General features: G+C 55.4%; 1 protein-coding gene across 1 annotated transcript in view; it reads left to right on the top strand.

Annotated features, from left to right (window-relative positions):
• Col11a2 (collagen type XI alpha 2 chain) overlaps nt 1–20,670 on the top strand; it is a 29,878-nt gene extending 9,208 nt beyond the window's left edge. Inside the window, exons 9-66 of the mRNA XM_027388718.2 lie at nt 2,593–2,652; nt 2,760–2,801; nt 3,171–3,233; nt 3,539–3,613; nt 4,081–4,167; nt 4,417–4,473; nt 4,756–4,809; nt 4,889–4,942; nt 5,026–5,079; nt 5,230–5,283; nt 5,434–5,487; nt 5,566–5,610; nt 5,715–5,768; nt 6,174–6,218; nt 6,472–6,525; nt 6,705–6,749; nt 6,871–6,924; nt 7,116–7,160; nt 7,395–7,448; nt 7,538–7,582; nt 7,884–7,937; nt 8,211–8,318; nt 9,012–9,065; nt 9,348–9,401; nt 9,514–9,558; nt 9,654–9,707; nt 9,832–9,876; nt 9,978–10,031; nt 10,123–10,176; nt 10,352–10,405; nt 10,701–10,808; nt 11,017–11,106; nt 11,284–11,337; nt 11,549–11,656; nt 11,779–11,886; nt 11,998–12,051; nt 12,164–12,217; nt 12,345–12,452; nt 12,626–12,679; nt 12,908–12,961; nt 13,165–13,218; nt 13,337–13,390; nt 13,696–13,803; nt 14,929–14,982; nt 15,153–15,206; nt 15,320–15,373; nt 15,937–15,990; nt 16,234–16,341; nt 16,442–16,495; nt 16,578–16,631; nt 16,866–16,973; nt 17,102–17,155; nt 17,346–17,381; nt 17,575–17,628; nt 17,717–17,984; nt 18,676–18,788; nt 18,956–19,162; nt 19,622–20,670. Of these exons, the coding sequence (XP_027244519.1) occupies nt 2,593–2,652; nt 2,760–2,801; nt 3,171–3,233; nt 3,539–3,613; nt 4,081–4,167; nt 4,417–4,473; nt 4,756–4,809; nt 4,889–4,942; nt 5,026–5,079; nt 5,230–5,283; nt 5,434–5,487; nt 5,566–5,610; nt 5,715–5,768; nt 6,174–6,218; nt 6,472–6,525; nt 6,705–6,749; nt 6,871–6,924; nt 7,116–7,160; nt 7,395–7,448; nt 7,538–7,582; nt 7,884–7,937; nt 8,211–8,318; nt 9,012–9,065; nt 9,348–9,401; nt 9,514–9,558; nt 9,654–9,707; nt 9,832–9,876; nt 9,978–10,031; nt 10,123–10,176; nt 10,352–10,405; nt 10,701–10,808; nt 11,017–11,106; nt 11,284–11,337; nt 11,549–11,656; nt 11,779–11,886; nt 11,998–12,051; nt 12,164–12,217; nt 12,345–12,452; nt 12,626–12,679; nt 12,908–12,961; nt 13,165–13,218; nt 13,337–13,390; nt 13,696–13,803; nt 14,929–14,982; nt 15,153–15,206; nt 15,320–15,373; nt 15,937–15,990; nt 16,234–16,341; nt 16,442–16,495; nt 16,578–16,631; nt 16,866–16,973; nt 17,102–17,155; nt 17,346–17,381; nt 17,575–17,628; nt 17,717–17,984; nt 18,676–18,788; nt 18,956–19,162; nt 19,622–19,762 (4,092 nt within the window). The 3' untranslated portion in view covers nt 19,763–20,670. The remainder of the gene's footprint in view (nt 1–2,592; nt 2,653–2,759; nt 2,802–3,170; nt 3,234–3,538; nt 3,614–4,080; nt 4,168–4,416; nt 4,474–4,755; nt 4,810–4,888; nt 4,943–5,025; nt 5,080–5,229; nt 5,284–5,433; nt 5,488–5,565; nt 5,611–5,714; nt 5,769–6,173; nt 6,219–6,471; nt 6,526–6,704; nt 6,750–6,870; nt 6,925–7,115; nt 7,161–7,394; nt 7,449–7,537; nt 7,583–7,883; nt 7,938–8,210; nt 8,319–9,011; nt 9,066–9,347; nt 9,402–9,513; nt 9,559–9,653; nt 9,708–9,831; nt 9,877–9,977; nt 10,032–10,122; nt 10,177–10,351; nt 10,406–10,700; nt 10,809–11,016; nt 11,107–11,283; nt 11,338–11,548; nt 11,657–11,778; nt 11,887–11,997; nt 12,052–12,163; nt 12,218–12,344; nt 12,453–12,625; nt 12,680–12,907; nt 12,962–13,164; nt 13,219–13,336; nt 13,391–13,695; nt 13,804–14,928; nt 14,983–15,152; nt 15,207–15,319; nt 15,374–15,936; nt 15,991–16,233; nt 16,342–16,441; nt 16,496–16,577; nt 16,632–16,865; nt 16,974–17,101; nt 17,156–17,345; nt 17,382–17,574; nt 17,629–17,716; nt 17,985–18,675; nt 18,789–18,955; nt 19,163–19,621) is intronic.
• Nucleotides 20,671–23,183: the final 2,513 nt, after the last annotated feature.

The raw sequence follows: 23,183 nt of genomic DNA on the forward strand, positions 1-23,183 counted from the left end.
TTCTCGTGCCTCCTTGAAGGTCCTCTGTCTGTGGCAACTGGACTTTTTGCAATCCCATGGCCACTTCCTTTCTTCTTCGGCCACTTCTTGTCTAAATTGAGACAGGTGTTATATGAAGCTTTTCATCAGTAAGCAGCTGCCTTGCGTCCAGTTTCTGTCTGTCTCACCCATCTCCTCTTGCTCGAAACAACTCTGTGTCCATGTTGATGCTAAAGTCCCTAACTTCCCATGTGACATTTTCTAACTTTCGGGGCCACTTCTGATCTGTCTGTCTTTCCCTGTCTTCTGTAGCCTTGATGTCCCTCTTGGTGACCATGTGAGTCTGGGCTAAAAGGGATTGCTTCTTTGTTTGTGTTCTGATTTTTCATTGACAATAAACTAATTCTTGGATACCTCAGATTATCAAAATCATAAGATATTCATTGTGGACCTAGATGTTAACTGTGGCCATTTCCTGTGTGTCCTAGCTTGGGTGTTGGTGTTTTTTCTTGGATCTTGCCTTTCATCTTCTTCATTCTCTTTGCCAGAGTCACTTTCTATTTGTTTTGTAAATTTCTTTTCTCTCTTGGTCATGGTAGCCATATTGCTTTTGAAGGTCCACTTCCTGGATTCTTTTTTCTTGGGGGCTTCCTGTCTCTCTAACCACTTCCTGTTTGTTCAGTGTGTTTTCTAGCCATCTTGTCTGTGTTTAATTTTTCTTGGCTCTGGTATCAGTCTTGCTTCCAAGTGTGTGTCCCTTTGTTTTATCCCTTTAGTGGCGTCCCAGGTCTTCAGATGTCCCTCTGTGTTGGATTGCTTCCCATTGGCTCCACCCTGTCCCACCCGCTCTGCTGTCATGGCTGTCCCCTTGCTGCTGCTGCTGCTGCTGAGCTCTGTCCCGCTTGCTTGCCTGGCTCTGCCACCCTTGCTGCTTTGGGCGTGTGCTGCTTTCTGAGTATTTGGGGTTGTGCTGGGATTTGGGAACTCACCAAACCTAACTGGCCAAGGTAGGGGTGGAGCGGGGAATTCCAAAGGTCTTTGTTGGGAGAATCTGGGGTGGGGGTGGGGGTGGTAGGAAATGACTTTCGTCCTCTGTGTCACTGTCTTTGGTCTGGCCTAGAGCTTGGAGTGGGAACTGGGATGGAAGAGTGGGAGGGAGAGGCTGGTGAACTTGGAGTATAATCGGGGGAGGGGGAGGGAACTAGCGGACTGTGAGGGTTACTTCTGAGGTTTAGAGAACTCACCCCAAAAGCTGTATTTTCCCAAAATCCAGTTGAGAGGCCAGAATGTGGGATACCAGTGGCAACAGCTTTCTGAATCTCCTTCATGTGTATGTTGTGTCTGTATACACACACACACACACTCACTCATACACTGACACAGACATGCGTGCTCACACTTGCACACTCACACAGTCACAACACTCACATACACACACACACACACTCTCACATATACACACTCATACATACACACATATGCATACACATATACACACATACACACATAGACACATATGCACACACACACACATAGACACATACACACACATACACATATACACACACAGACACACACAGACACACACTCATATAGACACACATACACACTCACACACACACATATACACACACACTCACACATACACACATAGACACATATGCACACACACACACATAGACACATATTCACATAGATATACATACACACACATACACATATACACACACACACACACTCACACACACACACACTCACACACTCATACACACATACTCACATACATACACATATACACACACATACACTCACACAGACACACACTCATATAGACACACATACACACACATGTGTATATTTGTGTTTATGTACAGTATACCACACGCATGCCTAGCGCCTGTGCAGGTCAGATCAGGGCACCAGACCCTCTAGAACTGGAGTTACAGGTTCTGTGAGCCGCCATATGGGGGCTGGGAACCAAACCCAGGTCCTCTGCAAGAGCGACGAGTGTTCTTAACTGTTGAGCCATCTTCCCAGCCCCTCTGGGGCAATGTGAACTTGTAAATCCCAAGAAATTTCAACTAGAAATAGGCATGCTGGTGATGTCAATGCTTGGGAGGCTGAGGCAGGGGGATTGAGTTTGAGGGCAGCCTTGGGCACACCAAGTTCTTTTCTTAGGAGTGTCTTGAAACAACAAAACAGCTACAGATAAACTTCTGTACATTAGGGCATATGCTTCCCGTTTTCTGGAGGAAAACCCATAGCTTTTAAAATTGGATTATAGATCCGAGCCTCACTCCCACTCCTGAGAAATAGGCCTTACTTGGCAGGTGGGGTAAGGATGAGGAAGTGCATGCCTCTTCAGGTTTAAGGATTCCTGGGGTCAGAAGGAACCTTTGGTGACAGGGCGGAAGAGGAATGCTGGGGTGGAAGGGAAAGTGGCTCTCAGAGACACTGGTGACACTCAGAGACATTGGTGGGCCAGGGAAGTGGCTCAGAGTTTGAGGTAGAGTCCAGGAGGTCCTGGAAGTGAATTTGGAGTTGGGATGGGACAGTTGTGGTGTCCTGGCTATTCACAGGCCCCACTGGGGGTTACATGTGTGTCTCCCTCAGGTTGCCCACGGACCCCGGGGGCTAAAGGGAGAGAAGGGAGAGCCTGCCGTGCTGGAGCCTGTAAGTCACAGGGGTCACAGGGCTGAGGGAGGTGGACAGGAGGAGGAGGAGGGAATGGGGTGGGTGCTGGCCCTGTGGCCTCTAACTTTGGATGTCTGACCCCACAGGGTATGTTCGTAGAGGGACCCCCTGGCCCAGAAGGCCCTGCGGTGAGTGTACTATATAATCTACCTTTCTTTTATTTGTTTTTTTTCTTTTTCTTTTTTTTTTTCTTTTTTTTGAGACAGGAATTCTCTGTGTAGCTTTGGAGCCTATCTTGGCACTCGTACTGTAGACCAGGCTGGCCTTGAACTCACAAGGATCCGCCTGCCTCTGCCTCCTGAGTGCTGCGATTAAAGGCGTGGGACATTTCCTGCTGTTACACCTGTGACTTGCCTAACTATGTCCAGGTCCCCACTCTGAAGTGTGCTTCCAGCCAGGCACCAGATCCCACACCTCTGCTATAGAGACCACCCCTCAGCCCATGCCCCTTGTCTGTCTGATGTCCACCTCTGACTTCCCTTCTTTTTGTCCCTCAGGGATTGACTGGACCCCCTGGCATCCAGGGGAACCCAGGCCCAGTTGGAGACCCTGGCGAGAGGGTAAGTGAATGTTCTGGGGGTGGGGACAACTGCAGAGGAGCCACTGGTACCCCGTGGGTGCTGTGTTCTGTAATCCCTTATCAGCCGGCTAATTGAAGACCCAGCCTGTGCTCCCTATAACCTAGCGTGTGGGAGCAGACTCTAGCTGGGGAGGACAGCAAGCTGATGCCTCCCTACGTTTTCCTTCAAGGGTAGAGCACCCAGGAGAGATCTAGAGATGTCTATGTAGGTCCTGTAGGGAAGGATTTCAAGTGATGCTCTGACATGCTCCTGACTCCCCCCTTTCCTTATTCTCTCTCACTCAGGGCCCCCCCGGCCGGGCAGGGCTCCCTGGATCAGATGGAGCCCCTGGTCCTCCAGGCACATCTCTGATGCTCCCAGTGAGTTATCTTCTGGGCTTTGAAACAGGTTGGGGGGGGGGCACTTGTATCACCAAGAACTAACCAAGAAGACCGTGGAGGAGAAGCTGGTCGTGGTGGGGCATGCCTGGCCTCTCAGCACATGGACAGTGATGATGGGAAGACCTGAAGTTCACAGCGTCAGCTGAAGCAATTGACCTTTAGGGGTGGGAAGATTGCAGCCTCTTTAGACATGGAATGTCTTCTAGAACCAAACTTGGACCATCTAAAACAGGGCAGAGAAATCTCTTTTTTTTTTTTTTTTTTTTAAGGAGAAGAACCAGAGGACAGTACTGGAGTGGCTAGAGTGGGGAGGGTTGGGAGGGCCTGAGAAACCTCTGAGTGGCTAGCCAGAGCCAGGGGCACAGCCGTGATGTTGGAGGGCATCTCTGGCTTGAAGGGCACGTGGATTTCCTGGAGGGGAACTTGTATCTTTTGTTGCCCCTCAGTTCCGGTTTGGCAGTAGTGGAGGTGACAAGGGCCCTGTGGTGGCAGCCCAGGAGGCCCAGGCCCAGGCCATTCTGCAGCAGGCACGGGTGAGCAGGCACAGAGGGGGGTGTGTGGTGGAAAGGGAAGGTGCTTGGGTGGCTACAGGGAAGACTAGAGGGAGGACTACCGGGAGGACTGGAATGGAAGGAGGGCCTGGCTTTGCTTAGGTTGAGGAGAGATGGAGGAGAGCAGTGCTCACGGGGTGAGCATTGGATAAAGGGAAGACCAATTTGGGGGTGTGCTAGGGCTCTCAAGTTGCCTTCATCTCATCTTTGCTGTTCCTCTTGCTCCTCTAGTTGGCACTCCGTGGGCCCCCTGGCCCCATGGGATACACAGGTCGCCCTGGCCCCTTGGTGAGTGAGTTGGATGTTTTTGTTGTTGTTTTGTTTTGTTTTTGGATTTTCCAGTCAGGGTTTCTCAATGAACCTTGGCTGTCCTGGAACTCGCTCTGTAGACCAGGCTGAGTGAGTTGGATGTTAAAGTAGTGTTTCTTTATTTGTGTGTATAGTATTTGTGTGTATAGATAGTTTTGTCAAAGAACCAGGCCACTTCTTTGGTAGGGGGGCTGCGGCCAGGGGTGGGGTGGGGCTTTGAGATGGTTTTAGGTTGTATCGTGGCCATCTTTTCTCTTGCAGGGTCAGCCTGGGAGCCCTGGCTTAAAAGGAGAATCTGGAGACCTGGGCCCTCAGGTGACAACCCCCACATCTAATTGTGGCCCATCCCCCTCCACCTACGCCCATTAACCATCCCTGTCTCTCCTCTTACTAGGGCCCCAGAGGTCCTCAGGGCCTCACAGGCCCTCCTGGCAAGGCTGGGCGAAGGGTGAGTCCTCTAGGGGTTGAAATGGAGCTTGGAGGATAGCGGCCATGTCTCCACTTGCTCTCACACGTGCTTTGCACCCCCAGGGTCGAGCTGGTGCTGATGGAGCCCGAGGGATGCCCGGAGAACCCGGTGTGAAGGTAATGTGCCTGTCCTCCTCGGACACTGTAGCTGCCTGGCCTGCCCAGGGCCCCCCAGTTTCTCGTGGGCTACAGTGCCCCAGGACAGAGTAGGAAGGGTGGAATGGGAGATGGCTGGACCCTCACTTTGCTTTTCCCTCTTTCTCCTAGGGTGACCGAGGTTTTGACGGACTTCCAGGGCTACCTGGCGAGAAGGGACACAGGGTGGGTATGATGGGGACAGAACTCTAGAGGGGAAGTTGGGACCTCAGAGTTCAGTTAAAGAGGCCTGGGGGCTCATCAGCTCAGCAAAAGGATCTATCCGCCTGTGTGAGGGGACCTGAGGCTGTGCTTCACTGCCCCCTCCTTTTCCAGGGTGACACCGGTGCTCAGGGCCTTCCTGGGCCTCCTGGTGAGGATGGAGAGCAGGTAAGTGCCATGGTCAGGGCAGGGGCTGGACTCAGAAGTCTAGAAGGCAAGATTGATTAATATGCCCTTCTTTTCCAGGGTGATGATGGAGATATTGGGCCCCGGGGGCTGCCTGGAGAGTCGGTGAGTGTCCTGAGTGCTCTGGGGGAGCCACAGGAAGCAGTGGGAACAACAGGGACACGTTTCCTATTACCCACTCATGCTGTCCCTGTCAACTCTAAATGCAGGGACCTAGAGGACTTCTTGGCCCCAAAGGTCCACCTGGCATTCCCGGGCCCCCGGTAAGTGACTTCCAGCCCCGACCTTACCCCTGACCTCTTCAATCCACACCCCTCCTCCTGCCCCTGCCCATGAGATTTTCTACTTCTGGACACCCCCTTATTTCTGCTCTAGCTTCCCCCACCCAAGAAGTACTTGGTGGACCCTGTGGTGCAGTGCACCAGGGCTCTGGCTGTAGCCCAAAACAACAAAAATCCTCAAGAAAAACAAAACAGAAACCCTCAAACCCACAGGCCCACACCCTGCAGATCTGGACAGGCTGTGCCAGCCTGGGTTTGAGATGAATGTGTAGTCTGATCGGGTGTCTGCCGTCCACCCTTTGGGATGACCAGGCAGGCTTCTCAGAAGCCACAGTGCTCCTGGCCTGGCCCCAGCTTCCAGCCTGCTTACCCCGTCTTATGTTTCAGGGAGTTCGAGGCATGGATGGCCCCCATGGCCCCAAAGGGAGCCTGGTGAGTGATTGGCATAGAGACCCCACCCCTCATCCCTGCAAATCCCCTACCCAGTCCTGTACCCCACCCCTCATCCCTGCAAATCCCCTACCCAGTCCTGTTGGCTGCCATATTGAACACCTTCCTGTTTCCTGGCCCTGCCCTCTTGACTGGCCTTGCTGCTTTCTGTCCTCTCTGTTCTGTCACTTTCTTCTGACCCCTGCCTGACCCCCGCCTGGCCATGGCCTGGCTCTCTCTGGCTACTTGTTTCTAGGGACCGCAAGGAGAGCCAGGGCCCCCTGGACAACAGGGCACTCCTGGGACCCAGGTGAGTGGTCCTGCCCTCTTCCCAATCTTAGTGCCTGGCACCTAGGCACCTAGGCCTCACTATGTTTCACACTCTGGGTGGGGACAGGTCACTGGGCCCTTCTTGCTCTGGTGCTTAATGGGGGTGCAGAGGATGGCGCAGCTCTGGGGCTCATTCGACTTGTGTTTTTCCACATGCAGGGCCTGCCCGGTCCTCAGGGTGCCATCGGCCCTCATGGAGAGAAGGTGGGTGACTGATTCTCTGGGTGTCAGATTCTAGGCCTGTGTGAGGGGTGCTCCCTCTCTCCTGAGAGTTTGTGAAAACCCAGTTCCTCTAATGACCATGGTCTTCCTCGTCCTCCTGCAGGGTCCTCGTGGGAAACCAGGGCTTCCTGGCATGCCTGGCTCAGATGGACTCCCCGTGAGTGCCCCTCCCCTCTCCTCTACCCAGTATGCCACGGGCAACTCCCTCAGTGACTGTCTACCTTTCTCTGTAAGGCCACTCACGGTGGCTGCCGATGGTTTTGGCTTTGTTAGCGCACAGGGCAATTTGGTAGTGTGCGGACAGTGTCAAGGCTCAACAGTTACAGTCTCTGTAACTCTTTCTTGCAGGGTCACCCAGGGAAGGAAGGTCCCCCAGGAACCAAAGGGAACCAGGTGAGACCCTCCACACTTCCTTTTACCCTCAAAGGTGTCTTCAGACTGGGGGAAAGGGCTCAGCGTCCTTGGGACTTCCGTCATCCTTCACTTGGCCCTGACCATGTGATGTTCTGAGTCTAAGTCCCATGACCCCCTCCCCCACCCCCAGTGTAGTCGCTGTGTTCTCCCACCCCTAAGGCCCCCACAGTGACATCTGAGGGCTTTCATATGCCCCTCTCTTTCTTCTTCTAGGGTCCCTCTGGACCACAGGGTCCTTTAGGATACCCAGGCCCTCGAGGTGTCAAGGTAACTGACTACCAGAGAATTGGGGGACGGGTGGGCTCAGTTCTCTAACTTAGCTGATCACTGAATTTCTGTCCTCCCTCTAATTCTAGGGTGTGGATGGAATTCGGGGCCTGAAGGGCCACAAGGGTGAAAAGGTCAGTGAGCCTTGTGCATCTCCACTGCCCGGCTCTCCCTCAGTGCCCTCCTGCCCTGCTCTCCCTTAGTGCCCTCCTGCCCTGCTCTCCCTCAGTGCCCTCCTGCCCTGCTCTCCCTCAGTGCCCTCCTGCCCTGCTCTCCCTCAGTGCCCTCCTGCCCTGCTCTCCCTCAGTGTCCTGCTCTCTCTCAGGGCCCTTCTGCCCTCCCATTTCTAAAATCCACCCCTTTACCCACGATCCCTGAGCCCAACTCCCTGAACCTTTTCCCTCTGTGGTACTCTCTCACCTCTGTCTTTCTCAGGGCGAGGATGGCTTTCCTGGGTTCAAAGGTGACATAGGAGTGAAAGGAGACAGGGTGAGTGGAAGTTCCCACCCTCCAGTTCCCCAACACCTGCCCTGCTGCTCCTCCATTTTGAGCTGCCCTGTGCTCCAGTGAAATGGAAAACTTTTCTCTTCGTTGCTGTGTCCTCTTAGAGCTGTGTCCCAGTGAGATGGCAGCGCTCTCTTCATGTGGGACACTCTTCATTGCTGTCCTGGAGACACTTGCCAATCCCCGCCCCCCACCAGCCTTGCTGGTGCCTCTCTCTCATCTCTGTCCCCAACACTCACCTCCACACTCTCCTCTCAGGGTGAGGTTGGAGTCCCTGGTTCCAGGGGAGAAGATGGCCCTGAAGGGCCGAAAGGACGCACTGGACCTACTGGAGACCCTGGACCCACCGGGCTCATGGGCGAGAAGGTGATGGGGAATAGTGGCTTGGCCCCTGGGGCAGGCTGGACATGGGGCGCTGACTGTAAGTCAGTGATTGATCAAAGATAGCTGTGATAATTATGCCTTTCTATGCACGGCACCTATCGGGTACCAGTGGCTTGAGGCGGGGGCATAAGAAGTCAGTGTGACAGGCACAGGGGGGTCATGGGGGTGCGAGCTGGGATGAGAATGTGGAGAGGGGAGTCAGAGGAGGGGAGGTCTGTGACCTTGTCCTGTCAGTCAGCGCTGCTTCATACATGACGCCATTGGCAGTGTGGGGACACTAGGATGGCTGTGAACCCAGCAATGAAGGGCAGAGCCTGGCTATGAGCCTCACATTCCTACCACGGCTCTGCAGCCTCCTGGGCAGGATGATTCGAGGAACATGAGGAGGAAAGGGCCCTGAGGGAGGAGCTGGGCTGGTGCTCCCCCTCAAGGAGCAGGGAGGCTATGAGAGGTCTGGCTGGGCAGTACAGCGGTGGGTGCTGGGGCCTGTGGAACTGAAAACGGGGTGGCGATGGCTGGACCACAGTGCTCAATCTGAGGGGACAGAGAAGGGGTTGGGACGTCTGCTCTGGGGACACTAAAGAAGCCGGAAGGACCATGGGGCTTCTGTGGAGAGTGTTGCTGACAGGTGTCTGCAGCTCCTGTCCTCCCTAACTTCATTCTGTCCTCCCACAGGGCAAGCTGGGAGTTCCTGGTCTGCCTGGCTACCCTGGACGTCAGGGTCCCAAGGTGATGGGATGCCCCTTTCCTGTCCCTTCTCATTGTCCCTTCCTTGACCTCTGACCCCAGGAAGCATAGACTCCTAGAGTGTGGGGTTCCCTCGTGTGGATTTAGCTGACTCCCATTTTATGGATGAGAAATAGAGGCCATGGGGCAGCAGAGGTCTTTCTGAGGCCACTTACCTGCTGGCAGGGCCCAGGTGGCACTGTTGCTGCCTTCATGGCCTCTCTTCACCCCTTTGGCCATTCCGAAGCCCCTCCTCTCACCTTCTTCCTTCTCCATCCTCACCAGGGGTCCCAGGGGTTTCCTGGTTTTCCTGGGGCCAGTGGAGAGAAAGGAGCCCGGGTAAGCTGGGGGACAGGGGTGCAGAGGGAGGAGCTGGGGTTGGAGAGGCGGCTGTGGGGCTGTGGCAGGAGTCCTACCTCGGCTAATGTTTGCTTGACTTTATTCCCGCCAGGGTCTGTCTGGGAAGTCAGGACCTCGGGGAGAACGGGGCCCCACGGTGAGTGCTGTGGGCAGACCCAGTGGCTGGAGAGCCAAGAGGTGGGCTGGGTCGAGACTCAGGGATGTCTCTAACATTCCACTCTGTCTCCCTAGGGCCCAAGGGGTCAGCGGGGACCTCGAGGTGCCACTGGGAAGTCTGGAGCCAAGGTGAGTGGACTCTGCAAGACTGTATCCATCTCCTGATGCTGGGCCTTGAGACCCCACCCCAGCCCCTTCCACCATCTTCCCTTGGGGGGTGACTGATAAACGTCACTCTCTATTTCCCTCACAGGGAACATCGGGAGGTGACGGTCCCCACGGGCCACCCGGAGAGAGGGTGAGTGTGGCTTGACTGCTCTGTTCCCGTGTTCCCTGGGGAAGAAACTTGTGGTCCTTTGTCCAGAGCCTGCCTGTCACTCACCGCATCCCTGTCTCTAGGGTCTCCCTGGCCCTCAGGGCCCCAATGGGTTTCCTGGCCCCAAAGGCCCTCCGGTAAGTTGACCACTGGCTGATGGCCACTGCACTTCCTTCTACCCTCTCCTCTTCCCTGTCAAGAGGTCACCTGACCCCAAACACTTTCCAGGGCCCAGCAGGGAAGGACGGGCTGCCAGGACACCCAGGCCAGAGGGGAGAAGTGGTGAGTGATTCCAGAGGTGCAGGGTGGGGTGGGTCTCGGATCCTGCTGAGCCAGCTGCCCTGTGTTGCTGTTCTTCCTCAGGGAGCCTGGCACTTCCTGCCCATTGTCACCCCCCACCTCCTGTCACTCCCCCACCCTGTCCATTCCTGCTCTGACTTTACCGCTTTCTTCTCAGGGATTCCAAGGGAAGACCGGCCCCCCAGGACCCCCTGGAGTGGTGGGTCCTCAGGTAGGTTTTCCCCAGGGAAGAATGCACCCCAGACCTGGAGTTGGGGTCTCTTCCCGCAGTCATACAGCCCTGCTCCATCCTGGGTGGCTCTCTCTCTTTGAGAAGTTTCCCAGCTGTGACACAAGGTGGCACGGTCAGGCCACACTGGGGACAGTAAGCCCCAGTGGCGAGGGGATCACTGTCAGTGTCCCAGTGGCTTTGGGGAAGACTAAGGGGCTCTAGACTGGCATTTTTTGGGGGGTGCAGAGTTGGGTCTCAAGGTGACAGAGTTGTGCTTAGACTGTGCCTTTCACAGGGAGCAGCTGGGGAAAGCGGTCCCATGGGGGAGAGAGGTCACCCTGGTCCCCCAGGACCTCCTGGAGAGCAAGGATTGCCTGGAACTGCTGGAAAGGAGGGGACCAAGGTCAGTGAGGGGGCCAGGCAGCAGGGCGGTGTTGGGGGCCCTGGCCAGCAGGGGGGTGTTGGGGGCCCTGGCCAGCAGGGGGGTGTTGGGGGACCCACCAGCAGGGAGGTATTGGGGGGCTGGGAAGCTGCAAGCAGTGGACCAGTGTGGATCTGAGGGGCCAGAGAGCTCTGTTCAACTATGGTTTATCACCCTCCTTTCATTTCAGGGTGACCCTGGTCCCCCTGGGGCCCCAGGGAAGGATGGTCCCGCTGGTCTGAGAGGCTTCCCAGGAGAGCGAGGCCTCCCAGGCACTGCTGTGAGTATAACCCCAAAGCCAGTTGCCTATAGGGTCACTCACCTCCTGCCCCCCTTGATACTACTCCCTGTTTGTATCTCACTGAACCCACACTTCCCAACGTGTCTTTTTGGGGTCCCATATGACTGTGAAGTCTCCCCTTCCCCTCTCATCTGTTGCCCTAAATCTGGTTCCTAGGGTGGACCTGGCTTGAAGGGAAATGAAGGTCCCGCTGGCCCTCCTGGCCCTGCAGTGAGTCTGGGGCCCCTGGGAGGCTGTGGGCAGGAACCAGGAAAGGTTTTGGGTGAGGTGGATGCTGGGCAGGGTGTGGTGGGAGCCGTGTGCCTGGGCAGAGGGAATCTGGGGTCAGCCAGGATGCATCTGATTCACTGTTCTTCTGAGATCCATAGTCAGGGGTCCAGGGGTCTCCTTCCTGGAGGGTCTGACTCCATCTCTCTCTCAGGGCTCCCCCGGGGAGCGAGGTGCAGCAGGATCAGGGGGCCCCATTGGTCCCCCAGGGCGTCCAGGCCCACAAGGCCCCCCCGGAGCAGCAGGAGAGAAAGGTGTCCCGGTGAGCATGGGGCAGGAGGCTGTGAGCTGTGGGTGAGGGGTGATTGGTACCAAGGTGTGTTGTGGAGACGCTTGAAGGTGAGGCTGCATCCAAACGGTTACCTCTTCCCTTGTTTACCACAGGGTGAGAAGGGCCCTATTGGTCCCACTGGCCGTGATGGGGTGCAGGGTCCTGTGGGGCTTCCTGGTCCAGCGGGACCCCCAGGTGTGGCTGGAGAGGATGGGGACAAGGTGAGAGAACCTACAGATGTGTCCAGACTTCTTTCCAGGAGAGACTGCTGACCTTCTGACCTTATCTAATTTGCATATCTCCTTTCTGATGTGTCTTGTCACCTTCTGCAGGGTGAGGTGGGAGACCCAGGGCAGAAGGGCACCAAGGGGAATAAAGGCGAACATGTAAGCATCCATGACCTTGACCTTTGACCTCCTGACTTTTAATCTCATCCCACCCTTGACATGCTCTCCCCTTTGAACTGTCCTGGCATCTCTGACTTCCTTTCTTCCCTAGGGCCCTCCTGGACCTCCTGGTCCCATCGGTCCTGTGGGGCAGCCGGGAGCTGCGGTGAGTGCCCTAGCAGACTCTAGTCTGCCTCAGTTTCCCCTCTGCCTTGTGCCTGGTGCTCAGGTTTGTGGATGGAGGACACATGACCCGTGACCTATCTATCATTCTGTCCTTGTCCCTGCCCCAGGGAGCTGATGGGGAGCCTGGAGCTCGGGGGCCCCAGGGACACTTTGGAGCCAAAGGCGATGAAGGAACAAGAGGATTCAATGGGCCCCCAGGACCCATTGGCCTCCAGGTGAGCTGGGGTGGGGCCGGGGCCTGAGAGGTAGGCTCTGGAGGGGTCTGTGGGCGCCTTGCCAGTCAGTTGCTAATGAAGACGGGGCAGTGGGGACAGAGAACTAGGGCCTGCTGTGGGGCTGAGTGGCAAGGTTGGGTGTTGGATGGCTGGTCACCTGGGTCTGTGCACAGGGCCTGCCAGGACCTTCTGGGGAGAAGGGAGAAACAGGAGACGTGGGGCCTATGGTGAGTGCAACCTTTGCTGGCCCAAACCCACCTGCCACCCAGCCTGTCCCCAGCCTGACACTCCACTGCTGACCTAACGGCTTGCCCTGCCATCTGTCATCGCCATCTGCCATCGCCATCTGCCTTCTGCCTGGACCTCTGCTCACCCGGCCCTACACCCTGCTCGTCCTTGGAGTTCCTTTTCTCCCTGCCTTTCCTGTCCTGATGTGCTTATACCCCCCCACCCAGGGACCACCTGGCCCCCCAGGACCTCGAGGCCCCGCTGGACCCAACGGTGCTGACGTGAGTCATCCCATCCCTTGTCCCCCTGTCCCTTAGACTGATGTAGTTAGTTCTCTGCCTCCTTTTCCTTAGACCATAAACCCGAGTCCCATCTCAGGTACCAAGAGAAGCACCATGGCCCTGGGATGCCGCTGCCTCCCTGCTGTGCTCAGCTGGGCCTCCATCTCCCCTCATAATGACTTTCCCTTCTCTTTCTCTTCCAGGGCCCACAAGGTCCCCCTGGAGGTGTTGGGAACCTGGGTCCCCCTGGAGAGAAGGTAACTGAAGAGGGGTGAATGACAAGTCTCGGCAGGGGGTGAGGGTTAGGTTTCTATTTTTGACTGAGATGTGAGGTTGTCAGGATTTGGGGGGACTCTGATGCTCATCTCTTTGTAGGGTGAGCCGGGAGAATCTGGGTCTCCAGGCGTCCAGGGTGAACCAGGTGTCAAGGTGAGTGACAATTCTGAGTGAGGCCTTGCCCTCTGACGCCTCTTGCCCTTCAGCTGTACCCTCATCTTTTCTGTCTCTTGATCTGGGACCTCCACAGCCCAGGAGTCTGCTCCTGGCTTGATCTCTGGGCCTGAAGGAGCCCAGCCACCATTTCCTTGAAGGGAGGAGGGGCCAGGACACTCCCCATAGGCCTGACTCAGACTGTCCCATTGTCACCAAGTGACTTAGGGGGAGACTGAGAGTAGGCCATCTTCTTGACTGTCAAGACCCCTTGAGACCATCTGTTCCTGCCACTTGCTCTGCAGGGTCCACGCGGTGAACGTGGTGAGAAAGGGGAGGCTGGACAGGCAGGAGAGGCCGGACCACCAGGGCCTAAAGGCCCCACAGGCGATGATGGCCCCAAGGGAAACCCTGTGAGTTTGGGGAGCAAAAGGGGGCTCTGGGAATGGGAAACCCTGGAGTACTGGGGTGTGTGGGCATTAGCATCCGGGAATGTGAGGAGCCCTAGGGTGGGGGTGACACCCGAGAGGGAGGCTGTGGGAATGTGTTCTCCTGTGGAAGAGTGCAGAAGGAAGTGAGAGGTCTCCCAGTCAGAGGAAGTGAGAGATCTCCCAGTCAGAGGGAAGTGAGAGATCTCCCAGTCAGAGGGAAGTGAGAGGTCTCCCAGTCAGAGGGAAGTGAGAGATCTCCCAGTCAGAGGAAAGTGAGAGATCTCCCAGTCAGAGGAAGTGAGAGATCTCCCAGTCAGAGGAAAGTGAGAGGTCTCCCAGTCAGAGGGAAGTGAGAGGTCTCCCAGTCAGAGGGAAGTGAGAGATCTCCCAGTCAGAGGAAAGTGAGAGATCTCCCAGTCAGAGGAAGTGAGAGATCTCCCAGTCAGAGGGAAGTGAGAGGTCTCTCAGTCAGAGGGAAGTGAGAGATCTCCCAGTCAGAGGAAGTGAGAGGTCTCCCAGTCAGAGGAAGTGAGAGGTCTCCCAGTCAGAGGAAGTGAGAGGTCTCTCAGTCAGAGGGAAGTGAGAGGTCTCTCAGTCAGAGGGAAGTGAGAGACCTTCAGTCAGAGGGAAGTGAGAGGTCTCCCAGTCAGAGGGAAGTGAGAGGTCTCTCAGTCAGAGGGAAGTGAGAGGTCTCCCAGTCAGAGGAAGTGAGAGATCTCTCAGTCAGAGGAAAGTGAGAGGTCTCAGTCAGAGGGAAGTGAGGGATCTCTCAGTCAGAGGAAATGAGAGATCTCTCAGTCAGAGGGAAGTGAGAGATCTCCCAGCCAGAGGAAAGTGAGAGGTCTCCCAGTCAGAGGGAAGTGAGAGGTCTCTCAGTCAGAGGGAAGTGAGAGGTCTCTCAGTCAGAGGGAAGTGAGAGGTCTCTCAGAGGGAAGTGAGAGGTCTCTAGTAGTTAGTTTTGCAGCGTTAAGGAGGTTGAAGGGATAAGGCAGGGAAGAGGGGCACAGGAGACTCCCTGCAAGGGTGACATGTGTCCCAGGGGCTCTGTGTTGGCTCTGGATGGCCTTAGGGAGCTGTGACGCTGACCTTGTCCTCCTTCTGGATTAGGGTCCTGTTGGCTTTCCTGGGGACCCTGGGCCCCCTGGAGAAGCTGGCCCACGGGTAAGTCTTATTGAGGGAGGGGGGTGCCAAGATGATGGGGTTTTCTGGGTTGGCCTCTGTGTAGCAGGTGGGAGTTAGGGTTTACAAGGGTGAGTTTCAGATGGCAGGAGTCTTAGCTGAGAAACCAGCCAGGTTGGGGACCCGCCTCTGACTTTGTTTCACTCCTTCAGGGCCAGGATGGTGCTAAGGGCGACCGGGGAGAGGACGGCGAGCCAGGACAGCCTGTGAGTGACGAGTGCCCTTCTGTTCCCACTGAGCCTTAGCCTTAGGGCCCTACCTGTTCCCTGAGGTCTCCTGGCTGGAGCCTACTCACCCCCTTCGTATCCTCCCTCCTTAGGGATCCCCTGGTCCCACTGGGGAGAATGGGCCCCCTGGACCCCTTGGAAAGCGGGTAAGTGATGTTATTCAGGCACGTGTCTTTGGGTGGGGTGGATGGAGGTGAGGTGATGGCAAGTGATGGGCAGGGAGATGCTGTATCTGGTTATCTTCAGATGGGGCGCGGTACCCGCAGCTGGCCATCTTTGGTGTGCCCGGTACCTTGTGTGCTTTTGCCCCTGGGCTTTGGTCTGTGGCTCTTACTGACCTATCAAAATGGACACAGGACGAGGGCTTCTCCAGAAGCATGCATTTGAGCTTAACCTCTTATTTGCTGGAGCAGGAGGTGTGATGAGGGAAAGTGGCCCAGCGGCTCTCTTCACCATATGCGCAGAGCTCTTGTGTTTAGCAGTGGGTGTGGCTGCTCCTGTCTTCAGTGTTTGTGAACGGGCCTTTCTGTGTGTGCTTCTGTGTGTGCATACGTATGCATGTGTGTGGATGTGTGTATGCACGTGTGTGTGTGTGTGTGTGTGTGTGTGTGTGTGTGTGTGTGTGCGCGCGCGCGTGCGCGCGAGGGTGGGAAGGGGCTGAGTTGAGTCTGGTTGTCTACTATCATTTCCTCCCTGCCCTCTTCTTCAGGGACCTGCTGGCACTCCCGGTCCAGAGGGACGACAAGGAGAAAAGGGAGCCAAGGTGACGATGGAGAGGCCACCCTGGGTGCTGGGACTTACCCTACCTTCTTCCTCTGAGTTCTGGCTCCAGATGTCTTCCCTATGTCTCTCTTCCCTGTTGAGCCCTACCCCTCCCCTGCACTTGTTCCTTCCCCAGGGCTCCTGACAGCATGGTACCTCCTCCCTCCCTGCCTCACCCTTTTTCACCTTAGACCTCCTTTCTCCTCCTCTGCCTTTGAGGACAAGTTCTTTCTGTGTGTTTCAGGGGGACCCTGGTGCTGTTGGGGCCCCAGGAAAGACAGGCCCTGTGGGTCCTGCAGGCCCAGCGGGAAAGCCTGGCCCTGATGGTCTTCGGGGGCTCCCAGGCGCAGTGGTGAGTTGCAGTGTGAAGGAGTTGGGTGGGTGAAGGCCATGGGTGGTGTGTAATGTGGGGATAATCCTCCTGACCGTGGGGTGTTCTCTCTAATCTCTAGGGTCAACAAGGCCGCCCTGGAGCCACAGGCCAGGCTGGGCCCCCAGGCCCTGTGGTAAGTGAATGGGATAGATGGGTGGCTCTGGCTACTCCAGAGCCAGGGAGGATGGGGAGAGTGACCACTTTTCTTTTCACAGGGACCCCCAGGGCTTCCTGGCCTCCGGGGTGATGCTGGAGCCAAGGGAGAGAAGGTGAGTGACAGAGATGTGATCGTACATACATCTCAGCCCCAGATCCTACGGGGATGGCCAGTGCCCACTGCTCTGCTTCAGGCCTCCGATACTCAGTCCTGGGGGTCTTATTCATGGGGCCATGGGAAAACTGAAGCTTTCTCCTGATCCCGTGTCTATCTCCCTGTCTTTTTGCCCTTTTCCATTTGTGTAAGTTCTTTTAGCATCCCTATGACCACCTTCCCTCTTATCCAGGGTCACCCAGGTCTCATCGGACTGATTGGGCCAACTGGAGAGCAAGGAGAGAAGGGTGACCGGGGTCTTCCTGGCCCTCAGGGCTCCCCCGGACAGAAGGGAGAGACGGTGGGTACAGGAATGGTTTGCAGAGGTCTGGGGGTAGGGTGGAATTCATGCTGAAGGTGGGGATGGGAACTGGGCTGTGGGGGTGGAGGGATTGAGAGACTCAGCCTCTCCCCATGCTGTTGTTCTAGGGTATCCCAGGAGCATCTGGCCCCATTGGTCCTGGAGGGCCCCCTGGCCTGCCTGTAAGTACCCCACCTACTTCTCATAATCCCTTAACCCCACTGCAGACTTCCAGTATGGTCCTCAGCATCCCGCAGTTCTCTCTCTTCTCTGTCTCCGTGTCCCTCCTATAGAAACCCAGGGTCCCAGGGACTTATGACTTTTTCCACTCCTGAGCCATTTCCCATGCTGACCCCTTCTGTTCATTTACAGGGACCCGCTGGCCCCAAAGGAGCCAAAGGAGCCACAGTGAGTGACTTATCTTTGACTTTTGCCCTCCCTGAGCTGGACTTAACCCTGTTTCTCCAGGGCAAATACACACATTCCCCCTTCTGGGTGGGGAGCCCCTCATTTCTGCCAAGAGACTAATTGACCCTTTTGTGGCCTTGATCCTATGCTTCATCTCTTGACCCCTCCTTGACCTCATTAATTCCTTTGTTAGGGCCCGGCTGGACCTAAGGGAGAGAAGGGCGTGCAGGGCCCTCCAGGACACCCGGTGAGTAAGGAGAGAGGAGGCAGCACCATGTGCAGGCATCAGGCTTTACTTTCACCATGAACTCACTGCACCCTGTGTCTCTACCCAGGGACCCCCGGGTGAGGTGATCCAGCCACTGCCCATCCAGATGCCCAAGAAGACCCGCCGCTCTGTGGACGGAAGCCAGCTGATGCAAGGCGATGAGGCTGAGCCCACTGGTGGTGCCCCAGGCACCCCTGCAGGGCTGGAGGAGATCTTCGGCTCACTGGACTCTCTGAGGGAGGAGATTGAGCAGATGAGGAAGCCAACAGGGACCCAGGACAGCCCTGCTCGCACCTGCCAGGACTTGAAGCTGTGCCACCCAGAGCTTCCTGATGGTTAGCACCAGCCTCAGGCCGGGGCACTGCAAGTAGCTGCTTTCTGGGAGTGGGGATCTTAAGGAAGGTGCTGGAGTGGGGTGAATATGGCGTGGTTTCTAGCAGGGCTGTGATGGGTTTATAACAGGTTTGTAACTGTAACAAGTTTGTAATAGTTACAGGTTTGTAACAGTTACAGGTTTGCAACTGTAACAGGTTTGTAACATTACAGGTTTGTAACTGTAGCAAGTTTGTAACAGTTACAGGTTTGTAACTGTAACAAGTTTGTAACTGTAACAGATTTGTAACATCAATTGGGCAAAAAGTGCTTCAGGGTCTCAGCAGCTGACATGGCTCCACCTGTGAGCAGCAGTGTCCATGAAAGCACACACACACACACACACACACACACACACACACACACACACACACACCTAAATTCATACAGATAGCTACCCATCACATCTATCCATCACACTCCCTCTGGGGGGCCCAGAGTCAATACTGGAGATGCAGGTGCCAACCAGAGACTGGGTGGGCTGCAAGGTGATAAGACAAACTGAGGCAGGGCTTTGTGTGGGAGAGCACTGGGTGGCTGGGCTGTGGCTCCGGCTGGGGGCCTTGGGGCAGAGGGAGGGAAGGAAACGTGAATCAGGAGTATCTCAGAGCGTGGAACCTCCTGACCCTGGTCTCCGTGTTCCTCACCCAACAGGAGAGTACTGGGTTGACCCCAACCAGGGCTGTGCTCGGGATGCCTTCCGGGTGTTCTGCAACTTTACAGCAGGAGGGGAGACTTGTGTTACACCTAGGGATGACATCACACAGGTGCGAGCTCATTGGTCCTCAGTCTGCCCACCCTTGCCCATCCTGACTCTTCTTTCCTGTTTGTGTGACCTTTGATGCTTTCTTTGCCATTTTTCCTCGAACCCCAAGACTGAAGTTTGTTGTTCCCGGAGCCTGCAGTGTCTCCTCTGACTCTTTTTTCTCCTCAGTTCTCCTATGTGGACTCTGAGGGCTCCCCAGTGGGTGTGGTCCAGCTCACCTTCCTGCGTCTGCTCAGCGTCTCTGCCCACCAGAATGTCTCCTACCCTTGCTCTGTAGTAACCCAGGATGGCCCCCTGAGACTCCGGGGGGCCAATGAGGATGAACTGAGCCCTGAGACCAGTCCCTATGTCAAGGAATTCAGAGATGGCTGTCAGGTGGGAACCAGAAATGCTGGGTGGGTGACAGGTCCCTGACTTGGGCTACAGGAAGGGAATGGGAGAAGCATTTGGCAGGGTGCCTAGGAACAGCTTGGGGGAGTCCAGCTTCCCAGTGTCAGATGTGCCTGAGGGGAGGGAGCTTAAAGGGATAAGGAGGAGGAAGGGGAAAATGGGAGTCAAACTTGTGTGAGCCATCTAGGTGGCCTCCTACGTGTACGCACACCAGCATTGCATGGAGTTACACAAGCTTGTGCAATTTGTGGACATTCAGATGCCCAGTAGAAGCACAGAGAAAACACAAATGTGTGCCCTTCACACTGACATACCTAGTCCATATATCCAGAGCCATCTGGATATAGTCAGGGTTCTCAGGAGAGATGAGCCTGGGGCTGGGGTTGGGGTCCATTGAGCAATATTTTACCATGCTCACATCTCTTTTTCCCTGTCTCTGTCAAGACCCAGCAAGGCCGGACGGTGTTGGAGGTGCGCACACCTGTGTTGGAGCAGCTGCCAGTGCTGGATGCCTCCTTCTCAGACCTGGGGACCCCCACAAGGCGGGGAGGGGTGCTTCTGGGGCCTGTCTGCTTCATGGGCTAAGCCCTTTTCTGACCCTGTCAACCAAAAGTGGGCTCACCTGGAGTCACACAGCATGGACTTCATGCCACCTCCCATGAAAACCCCTCATCATCCAGGGGGTCTTGGGCCAGGGCACCTCAAGCCTCAAGTCAGGGGCAGCAGCCAGGAGCGGGGTGAACGGGGGTGCCGGGACAGCCCAGGGGAGGGGTGGCACCTGGGTGTCCAGCTCTCCCACTTGTGACCCAGTAGAGAGCTGAGACCTTTATTTAAAATATTTCCCTGTCACCCCAAAATAAGTGGAAGAGAAAGGACACTGTGTATTTTGTATTTAAAAAGGTAATTATATTAATTATTTAAAGAGTGAAAAAACAAAGCAACAAAGAAGAGAGAAATGCCAAATACCCCAGCAGATATTGGGGGCAGGTGCTGCAAGGGTGGGCCAGCACCCCACACTCACCTCAGGGTTTTCCTTTGTGCCTATGGCGTGGCTTTCTGGGATGAACATTCTGCACATTCCACCTAAGAATGGGGCACTAAGAATGCTGGAATAAACATGTCTCCCCCACCTCTCCACCCCCGCCTCAGGGCTCCAGCTCTCTCTCCCCAGGGTGGAAGCTCTTGGGCACAATTGTCTCTGTCGGGAATGGCCTGCCACTTAAGACCAGGCCACTTCTCCGGGGGACACCAGACCAGAGGGCTGTGCAGGGCCTGCCTCAGGCAGGTTATTGAAACAATGAAGTTCTTCCAGTGGCTGAAGTAGCCGTGGCTCTGAGCACCATCCCAGCCACACAGTTCCTCCCCTGGGCACCTCCTCACCTCCCTGATCCTGAAGAGAGCTAATAATGTCTAGCCAATGGCCAGAAGGGACTCCCAGGACCCCTCTAGCCCTATGCCCAAGTCCCTCCTGACTGATGGTTAAATAATGTGATTGTCTCCTCCTGGGTGTGTGTTGGTACTTGTGTTGTTATTTCGGTCTCCTCCAGGCTCCACACAGCACTCCTAAAAGGTTGGCTTCATCCTACACCCTGGAGTTCCCCAGCAGGTCCCAGTGCTTACATGGATGCCCCCAGTGATATCATACACAGGGCCCTGATCCAGAACAGGGCTGCCATTGGTTATGGGAGCTTTGCCTCCTTCCCTGAAATGCAGCTGCCTCAGGTCTTTAAGGTTAGAAGGAACTCTGAATGGTTCAGCCTAAATTTCTATGCAAGTGGGTAACCATACCTACTTCCAAGATGTCTATTTCTGCACCTTTTCCCAAGACACACCATATCCACAGGCTTGCAATGTTGTTGTCAAAAGCTAGAACTGAAGCTGGGCCTCCTATGTGTGTATGTTTTCATATGTGTACATAAGCATCTTTATTTGTGAGGTTTTGTGTATGTATACAGATTCTCTGCCCGGGACTCCTTCCTTCCCAAGGTGCCCTTCTCTGGGCTTGTTCAGTAGCTCAGGTTTGCTCTGGTTAGGAGACCCTTGGGTGCTGAGCACCCCTAGGGGGGTTCCTGCTCTCCTGGGGCTTCCCATCCCCAAACAGCATTGCTTGATCTCAGCTGTCAGTTGGAGAATGAGAGATACTCCAGGGCCTTATCCAACTGGGATGCCCAGGGAGGGAGACCGCATGCCTGTTTGTTTAGTCCATCTATAGCCTGTGGATGAGGTGACTGGGTGTCCAACACTTGCCTCACCCCCACCCTCCTTGCCAACACTTCCCTGTGGGGAGTCTCAGTCTGCAATACTTAGATAGTTCCTGCTGAAGGACAAAACCATAGAACCTTGGTCCCTGCTCATTTTTGATCCTAGGAGCTCCCCAACCCTGTGCAGGTGCAGACTCAGTGGAAGTAAAGTCTTCACTACAGGTGTAGACTCAGTATAAGTGGAGAATTTAGTGCCGGTAGGACAGATGGAGACCCCAGTGCTGGAGGAGACTCAGTGTAGGTGGAGATTCAATGCAGGTGCAGACCTGCAGTGTGGGTGGAGACCCTAGTGAGGGACAGACTCAGTGCAGATGCAAACTCAATGCAGGTGCAGACAGAGCAGGTGGAGACCCCAGTGCAGGTGCAGACAGAGCAGGTGGAGACCTCAGGGCAGGTGCACACAGCAGGTGGAGACCTCAGGGCAGATGCACACAGAGAGCAGGTGGAGACCTCAGGGCAGATGCACACAGAGCAGGTGGAGACCTCAGGGCAGGTGCAGACAGAGCAGGTGGAGACCCCAGTGCAGGTGCAGACAGAGCAGGTGGAGACCTCAGGGCAGGTGCACACAGCAGGTGGAGACCTCAGGGCAGATGCACACAGAGAGCAGGTGGAGACCTCAGGGCAGATGCACACAGAGCAGGTGGAGACCTCAGGGCAGGTGCAGACAGAGCAGGTGGAGACCCCAGTGCAGGTGCAGACAGAGCAGGTGGAGCTCCCTCTTGCATCTGAGTGCCCAGTCCTGCCTTTCTTTCTGTGCTGTCTTCTACTTAAGTTGCCTTCACCATTGCAAAATAATCTGAATAATCCAGTCCCTGGTTGGGGACATGGTGGCACACACCCTTAAAATCTGAGCATTGGGAAGCAGAGACAGGTAGAACTCTGAGTTCAAAGCCAGCTTGGTCTACACAAATTCCATGCCAGCCAGAGCTATAAATAGACACCCAGTCTCAACAAACAACTGAAAACAATGCAGTCCCTACAACACCACTAAATCTTTTCTCCTTTGCCCATCAACGTATTCCCCATTCCTTAGACCTTAAGAGGACTGAAGAGTGCGTGTGCATGTGTGTGTGTGTGTGTGTGTGTGTGTGTGTGTGTGTGTGTGTGTTGACATCATCTCATCTACCTAGTGTCACATTGGGTGGGATTTGGGCGACAGCCTTCCCAGGTCTATAGTCAAGTCCTGAGAGAGACCTCCTCTTCCCTGCCTCAGAAACACCCTCTCCATTCCCAGCAGGGTTGGGCCCAGAGCTGAGGTTTGGCCAGGGCTCTCCCTGCAGCTGGTACTAAACCACAGAGGTCACCCATAGAGCACAGAAGGGAGTGTCCTTAGAGGTCACTTTTGCTTTGAGCTCAGACAGCTTTTCTCCATGGAAACAATGCCACACAGTTACTCAAATAACTTTTACATTTGGAGTTAGGTCCCCAGGCCAACCCACAACAGGGTATTAAATTACTGTGCCAACCAACCAGATCTAAGAGTTCTCCAGCAACTTGGCCAAGTGGCAGCTGAAAGGCAGGTTCACAGCCTCTCCCTGCAGTGGCTTCTCCTTCCTCTCTAGGAACCTGGGGCCTGGCTCTCAGTCAGGGTGGGAGGAGTTGAAGGGCAGAGATTCTGGGCAGGGGCTGTGGAGTGTGAGTGCCCTGGCGTGTGGGCATGTGTGTGCATGCATGCGTATGCGTGTGTGTGTGTGTGTGTGTGTGTGTGTGTGTGTGTGTGTGTGTATGTGTGCATGTGTGTGGTG

This window comes from Cricetulus griseus (genome assembly GCF_003668045.3).
Source record: "Cricetulus griseus strain 17A/GY chromosome 1 unlocalized genomic scaffold, alternate assembly CriGri-PICRH-1.0 chr1_0, whole genome shotgun sequence".
NCBI lineage: Eukaryota > Metazoa > Chordata > Mammalia > Rodentia > Cricetidae > Cricetulus > Cricetulus griseus.